This window comes from Sitophilus oryzae, unplaced genomic scaffold (assembly GCF_002938485.1).
Source record: "Sitophilus oryzae breed Bouriz unplaced genomic scaffold, Soryzae_2.0 scaffold_1648_pilon_pilon, whole genome shotgun sequence".
In the NCBI taxonomy this organism is placed as follows: Eukaryota; Metazoa; Arthropoda; class Insecta; order Coleoptera; family Curculionidae; genus Sitophilus; species Sitophilus oryzae.
The window spans coordinates 21,331-29,386 of NW_022146334.1; the positions used below are offsets into that span (position 1 = coordinate 21,331).

General features: G+C 35.9%; 1 protein-coding gene across 1 annotated transcript; it reads left to right on the plus strand.

Moving 5' to 3' along the window:
* The first annotated feature begins 183 nt into the window (after positions 1–183).
* Positions 184–7,831, plus strand: LOC115880713 (probable serine hydrolase). Its single transcript, XM_030897991.1, has 3 exons — positions 184–357; positions 7,343–7,532; positions 7,716–7,831. Exons 1-3 carry the CDS (start codon positions 184–186, stop codon positions 7,829–7,831), a joined length of 480 nt encoding a protein of 159 aa, XP_030753851.1.
* The last annotated feature ends 225 nt before the right edge of the window (positions 7,832–8,056 follow it).

Genomic DNA, 8,056 nt, shown 5'->3' on the forward strand with positions numbered 1-8,056 from the left:
TTATGACAGGCCATAGACCAAAAATTATCTATCTCTATCTTCTATTTTGCGAATAATGATATGCAATAAAAAATTATATAAAATTGATTTTTTACAAAGCAAAAGAGGGGTATATAGGTGATAAAAGATTAGTTTGTATTTTGTAATTTAGTGTACTTATTGTAGAACTGTTGTTAGGTCAAAATGACCGTTTTTAGATCGCTGGCAAAATGTTGTTTCCAGAGACAAAGCTATCGCCAACTTTCCAATAAAAAGCAGTTTAAGGAAGTTGCTATACCGGTCCCGTGGGGCTATATCCGAGGAAAATGGTGGGGTCCCACTGACAAAAGACCAATATTGACTCTTCACGGTTCACAGGTAAAGGGTATAGCCGGATTAATATGGGAAATCTGCCCGTGCGGCTTTTTTGACTCGCACTCAGGGGATCGATTTGGTGTCGAATCAAAATAATTCACCTAAATTTTTAGCTCTTTAACTCAAACGGTTTTCGAGATTTTCAAAAAAACCTGTTTTTTCAATTTTATTTTTATAGTAAAATTCGAAATTAATTAATGCTGATATTTTTTTCTAATTCTTAGAAGACTGATGACATGAAAAAATAATATGATCATGATTCTTAAACGAAAATCCGATTTTTAGCGAAGGAAAAAAAATTAAAAAATCTTCATTTTTTAGCCTTTGTGAAATATGTCACTCACTAAAAATCGTCAGAAAATGTCTTTTATACTTTTTTTACACACAGGAATAAGAAGTTTTACACGCTTGGGGTGCAAGGGGTATTGAAGCGATACATATAGCCTAGCTTACCCAAAAGTCAACCTCACCTTCACGTGGTGCACCCTGTTTGTTTTGCACCCCGTGGTGCACCCCAACAAACGAGGCTCTGACGACCGAGTATAGGCGGTATATCATTATACAACCCTCAGACCTACCACCTTCCTGGGGAAGAGGAGTGGTAAACTACTCCTAGCCGGCCGAGAGCGTAGCACAAGGGAACTATCGTCGCAGTCCTCACTGTGCCATAGCCATCCCGTGCTACAGTTGCAGCCAAACTGTGTGGCAGCGTAACCGTCACAGTTTTAACCTTTTTACGCAGCTTACACTCATCAAAGATGGAACATTCGAGTAGGACAAAATCATCGTCCGGAGGTAAAATACCCCCTCGATCGGATCTCCGGGAGGGGTGCCTACCTCGAGCGTATCATCGGAGAACTAAACATCGTCAATGTTTCACGTTTGCGGCGTGAACCGTCCACTCTACTGGACAGGACAAACTCCAATCGACCAGAGAGACCAGCATTGGTCTCACAGGAACTCCACCGACTAAATATAGATGTTGCCGCTCTTAGCAAAACCCGCTTTGCGGATGAAGGTAGTCACACTGAGGAGCATTACACCTTCTTTTGGAAGGGTCACCCGGCAACACACAGGAGAATTCATGGCGTAGGCATTGCAATCAAAAATGAAATCGCCACCAAATTAACAGAAGTACCTATTGGTGTCTCCGACCGTCTTATGACCCTAAGGTACCCCATATCAGACAAAACTTACGTCAACATCATAAGTGCCTACGCTCCTACCCTAGACGCTAAAATTGAGGATAAGGATATATGTCACTCACTAAAAATCGTCAGAAAATGTCTTTTATACTTTTTTTACACACAGGAGTAAGAAAAAGCTCTGCAAAATATACTCCAACAAATTCCAAAGCACGAACGAATCATTTTGCTAGGTGACTTTAATGCCCGTGTCGGCAAACAACAAGAAATATGGCCTGACGTATTGGGAAAACATGGAATAGGAAACGTAAATAACAATGGTGAACGCTTATTAACAACATGCACAGAGTATAATCTTTGCATCACCAATACGTGGTTCATGCTGAAGGACAAGTTTAAAGGCGAGAAACATCCGAGATCAGGACATTGGCACCAATTGGACCATGTAATCGTTCGGAGGGACGCACCTAAAAAAATGTCATGTCTCCACAAAGCCAGAGTAGATGCCGAATGTGGCACTGACCACCGACTTTTAATCTCAAAAAATGAAAATCCAGTTAAAAACCCAAACATCCACACTGTAAAAGCAAAGCTACATGACCAGATTGAACGCATGGGGTCTAGAGAACAACGATACCGCCGACGCCCTCCAGGAAGCCATCAAAGAATCACTTCCACTGATAACTTCAATCTCAATCGTGGATGCTGAACATGCCTGTGGACACAACTAAGAGATGCGATTCACAAAACCAGCGAAGCAGTACTGGGAAAATCCAACAAAAAAAGAAACAACCAGACTGGTTTAACGAAAAATCCAAACGCATATACAGGCTTTGTTAGAACAAAGCATAGAGCACATCAAGCCGTCACTGCAAATCCACACAATCCAAGACTAGCAGACAACTTTAAGGCAAGTTTCAACAACACGCTCCAAAGGGAAACCTGCGCCAACTAAAGGATAAATGGTGGTCGCAAAAAGCTAGTCAGATTCAGGAGTATGCTGCATCACGACTATCGTAAATTCTTTGAGGCTGTAAAAGAAGTATACTGTCCAACTAAGAAGGCAAGATGCCCAATCATGGCACAAAATGGCGAACTTCTAAAAGAGGAAGAGCAAATTAGAAACCGCTGGAAAAAGCATTACAGCCATAATCCTTAACCAAGAAACAACCCGGAATAGAAGCACACTCAACATAATACCTCAGTATAACAGCCTCGATGTATTAGACATTCTAAATAACAGAACAGGAAATAAAGGACTCCATAAAACAGCTTAAAAAACAACAAATCAGCTGGCTGTGACGCGATTCCGACGGGAATCTATAAGTGCAAGTAAAGAACTTTTCATTGGTCATCTTAAGGCCTTCTTCGATGTCATATGGGAAAGCGGGAGAGGTACCTCCAGGTACGTCCAATTTTACAGTTTTACATTAGGATTCTACTACTTTATTTCCATTATCGATAAGGGTAATTTGATCTTGAATAAGCTACGATGATTTTGGAGTCACGATTTTGAAACACTATAAGACTTCCTGATTCATTCGGTTCAGGCTGACCCAAATCCTCTGTGAAATACATTACTTTTAGCTTTTCGGGTATATACTTACTACAACATTGTACAAAAGAAATTCTCTCTTTTCTGCTACAACCCGCAGCCTCCTCGTGTACACGTGTGAACCGTAACTGAATGAACCGCGGTCGGCATTAAAACTGCAGCATTTTTTAGGTTATTATATTGTTCTTATCACGAAACTTTTTCCTCTATACTTTTCTACATTTGGTATCTTTGTAGATAATGCCATGACTCAAACGAAAAAACCTAGGCAATACCTAGCCAGTGGATATAAATGTGTTCTCATGTAATTACATGTTACAGTCCATAATAAGAATATTTGATTTTCGAGACATATTAATATTTTATTATCTAATCTAGTTTAAAACCCTATTTAACTCTTCTCTGCTGTCTCAGTAATTTTTACAAATTCATTTTAGCAACATTTTAAACAACAATTTAGACTTGGCTTTTAGTTCTCAGGACTTGGCTTTCCAGTCCGTCCCCAATTCAAACCAAGTATAGATATGTTTTCTCCGTCAACCGCAGAGTTCGAATCAAATTAAGTCTACTTTTTTACAAAGGGGAGCTCGAAAAATATTGCACCGAGAGGCCCCCAGTTGTCAATCTACGCTACCGTATTCTTAGTATACATTTAGATCGAGACTATTTTAAATTTACCTAATGCTATTCATTCTTTTTTTTTGCTGCCAGTCTAGATATTAATAAAAGAATAGTTGGCAAAACTATACAGGGTGAGTCATATAAGTTGCAAATATTTTTCAGGGGTGGTATATATTTCGACCCTGGTGAACTCGACGATGAGTTTTTTTTTACAAAAAGATGTTAAAATCGAGCATTTTCTTTTAAATTTATCTGTATATTTTAGAAAACTTTTAGAACTTCCTGTTCACCGCAAATTTTTTCCACAGTGTAGTTTCTTAATCTCTGATATTACGGCACTAAAGAGATGCAAATACCGGAAAACTGAGGTGGCTTAAATTTTTTAAAAATAAATCTATTTTTTTCAATTTCCAAACTTTAATAACTCGATTAGACTTATTTGAACTCGATAAAGAGAATATATTATGTTTATTTTATTAAGATCTACCAGCCCTGAAAATATTTGCACTTATAGACTCATCTTGTATAATAAAAATTTTCAAACCGAACAAACAACAGATGATTATTATTGAAATTATAAGCCTCCAGAGAAAGACATTTTATAATGGTTATTTCACAAATTGGTGTTTAAGTTTAAAAACAATTGCTAATATAATCTTTTTTGAGCTCTGATCGGGACCGGCCCACCGGGAATTTTCCCCTTTTTCCCATATGGCCCATCCACCCCTGGTGTCATATCATGGATCACTGAGCGATCCCTTCCTAACAAACACAGGCGTTAAGCGGGGATGTGTCTTAGCGCCTCTCCTATTCAATATATTCATGGCAGCGCTCTCCATTATAGTGGACAGCAAACTGCAGGAAAGAGGTTTGAGCATTAGATACAGATACGACGGCAGTCTGTTCAACATAAAAAGACTCAGGGCAAAAACACGTACAAAATTCATCACAGAACTTCAATACGCTGATGAAGCTGTGCTCCTGGTTACAAATGCGATTGGCGCAATTGCAAGAAATGTTGAACACATATACATGGGTATACGAGGCCTTGGGACTTAAGCTGAACATCGATAAAATTAAAATTATGTGCACTCCCCTAGAAGATCACAACAATGCTATAAAAATCGGAGATGAGCAGTTGGAATATGTAGCGGAATTCAATTACCTTGGCAGTTTGATTTCGGAAAAGGCCAATATCGACTCTGAAATTCAGCACAGGATTAGCAGCGCCTCAAGAGCATTCTGGAAATTAAAAGACAGGGTTTTGTACAATCATGACTTGAGCACAAAAGCGAAACTTGCAGTACCGAGCGATAATAATTCCACCACCCTATGTTATATGCGAGCAGAAACCTGGGTGCCGCATCGCCGACACATGAACGCATTAAACAAGTTGCAACAGAGACATCTTAGACAACTCTTAAGAATAAAATGGTTCCATCATGTCTCAAACGTATCGGTCCTTGAAAAAGCTAACTGCGAGAGTATTGAAGTCATGATTACAAAGTCCCGCTTACGATGGGCTGGTCACGTATGCAGAATGCAAGAAAACCGCATACCAAAATCTCTGCTTTACGGTGAGCTTGTAGACGGTAAGAGGAGGCCGGGTGGACAACTCAAAAGGTTCAAGGATATTTTCCACGAAAACTTAATAGGAATTAACAATCAGAATGAGTGGGAAGGGGCAGCTCACAATAGAACGGAATGGAGAAGAATTGTAAAGTCAGTTAACAGCGACAACCAAAAAGTAAAGAGGCAACAAAGCAATGAGATTTTTGAATGTCTGGAGTGTGGTAGACAGATAACATCACGTATCGGGCTTTTCAGTCATAGAAAAGCTCATGAAAGAAAACGCCTTGCGTGACCATCTTCTGATGCGTGTCAAATACTCGTCAGCGAGTAATGGCGGTATGTATGTATGTACACACAGGAATTTTTTAGAATTTTTTGAAGTGGTGGAACAATATGAAAAAAAAATAAAAACTCATTTTTTCTAAAATATTCTTGGACTTTTCTAAAATATTCTTGGATTTTTTTATAACAATTTTTATGTTTATTTCTGGTAAGGACTTATTTTTAATGAAAAAATATTTTCTATTTACTTTTATAAACTAAACAAAAATATAAGATAGTTTAGAAAATTTTAGAAAAAAAAATTAGTTTTTAATTTTTTTCATATTGTTCCACAATTTCCTATATTTTTAATTTTATCGATTTTATGGAAAGCACTGTTTATTAAAATGTTGTATCCTATGTTATATGGCTTGTTTGTCTCTACAATTTCCTGTCTCACAATGTACCGTTTGTGTCGGGGAAGGGTTCATAGTTTCATAGCTGTCGATTTTCGAAAGAAATCAGTACATGTATGTTATTTCGTATATTTTTCATTTTATTGATTTTATGGAAAGCGCTGTTTATTAAAATGTTGTATCCTATGTTATAGGGCTTATTTCTCTCTACAATTTCCTGTCTCACAATGTACCGTTTGTGTCCAGGAAGGGTTCATAATTTCATAAATGTCGATTTTCGAAAGAAATCAGAACATGTATATTATTTCGTATATTTTTCATTTTATTGATTTTATGGAAAGCACTGTTCATTAGTAGCAGTGTTCATCGTTTTCCACAATTTTTTTCTAATTTTTAGCAGTCTGAGACATGAAAAAATAATATGATCATGATTCTTAAACGAAAATCCGATTTTTAGCGAAGGAAAGAAAATTAAAATTTTCATTTGTTTAGCCTTTGTGAAATATGTCACTCACTAAAAATCGTCAGAAAATGTCTTTTACACTCAGGAATGTTTTAATTTTTTTTGAAATGGTGGAACAATATGAAAAAAATTAAAACTCATTTTTTTCTAAAATCTTCTGTTTTAACTAACTTATATTTTTGTTTAGTTTAAAAAAGTGCGTTAGAAAATATTTTTTCATTAAAAATACATCCTTTCTAGAAATAAACATAAAGATTATCATAAAAAAATGAGGCCGAGAAGATTTTAGAAAAAAAATGAGTGTTATTTTTTTTCATATTGTTACACCACTTCAAAAAGTTCTAAAAAATTCCTGAGTGTAAAGAAGTATAAAAGACATTTTCTGACGATTTTTAGTGAGTGACATATTTCACAAAGGCTAAAAAATGAACATTTTAATTTTCTTTCCTCCGCTAAAAATCGGATTTTCCGGTTAAACCGGTTAAGAATTATTATGATCATACTAGTTGAAGCGTGGCGCATCCGCCACGACATCAAGAAAAAAATACTTTTTTATTTTTTTTAATTAAATGAAAAACGCGACGACAGTCTTTAGGAGAACCAATTATATATAGAACCATTTTATATATGTAGATTATTTTTTCATGTCTCAGATTACTAAGAATTAGAAAAAAAATCATCATTACATTAATTAATTTTAAATTTTACTATAAAAATAAAAATAAAATTGAAACAACAGATTTTTTTGAAAATCTCGAAAACTGTTTGCGTTATACAGAGCTAAAAATTTAAGTGAATTATTTTGATTCGACACCAAATCGATCCCCTGAGTGTAAGTCAAAAAAGCCGCGGGGCAGATTTCCTATAGTAATCCCTTTTTCTTTATTTTTAAATAAATTTGTACAATTTTATATTGTTCTTTTTCTATTAAGTATTGTTTTTAAACCTTTTTTAGGATAATTGTGGATCATTTGATAGACTAATACCTCTATTAAATACCGACACTGGATATCTGGCAATAGATCTATCTGGACATGGTTATTCATCCAGATTACCCACAGGTGTACCCTATGACATTACAACATATTTGTCGGCAATTCACTACACTAAGAAACATCTAGGATGGTCACGCCTTACTTTGATGGGTATACGGAGGTATTACATGTTTCACGTACACCATGATGTATCCAGACGAAGTCGATTTTTTAATATGATTAATATTTTATTATTGGAGTTAAACAATTTATACCAAAGTTCAGTAAGAAAAACACCCAGTTACACGATGGAAGAAATAAAGACAAAAGTTATCCAACCGAATCATGGATGAGTTCATACCGATGTTGCGCATTATCTTTTGGAAAGAGGTATTTCTCCGTCTAAAACGCAACCCGGCAAGTACTACTTTACCAGAGATCCACGCCTAAAAGCAGAACCATTCACATAATTTAATAATAATTATTAAAAAAACTCATATAAATTTTATATTGTTTCTAAATCCTATAATATACAGGGTGAGCCTTGAATAAGTGCTTTCTCTTTACCGTTTTTCAAATAAATCCGAAATAACCGAGTTATTTTACTCTGAAAATTGCCAAAAGAAATTATTTTTTGCTAAAATTTTGAACTGGATCTTTTCTGGATTTTCTTTCTTGCAGTGGCGGCTCGTCAG

Coding starts and splice junctions, on each gene's coding strand:
- LOC115880713 (XM_030897991.1), top strand. CDS start 184: ATGACCGTTTTTAGATCGCTGGCAAAATGTTGTTTCCAGAGACAAAGC. Junction 358..7,342: donor TGACTCTTCACGGTTCACAG/GTAAAGGGTATA, acceptor AACCTTTTTTAG/GATAATTGTGGATCATTTGA. Junction 7,533..7,715: donor GTCACGCCTTACTTTGATGG/GTATACGGAGGT, acceptor ATCATGGATGAG/TTCATACCGATGTTGCGCAT.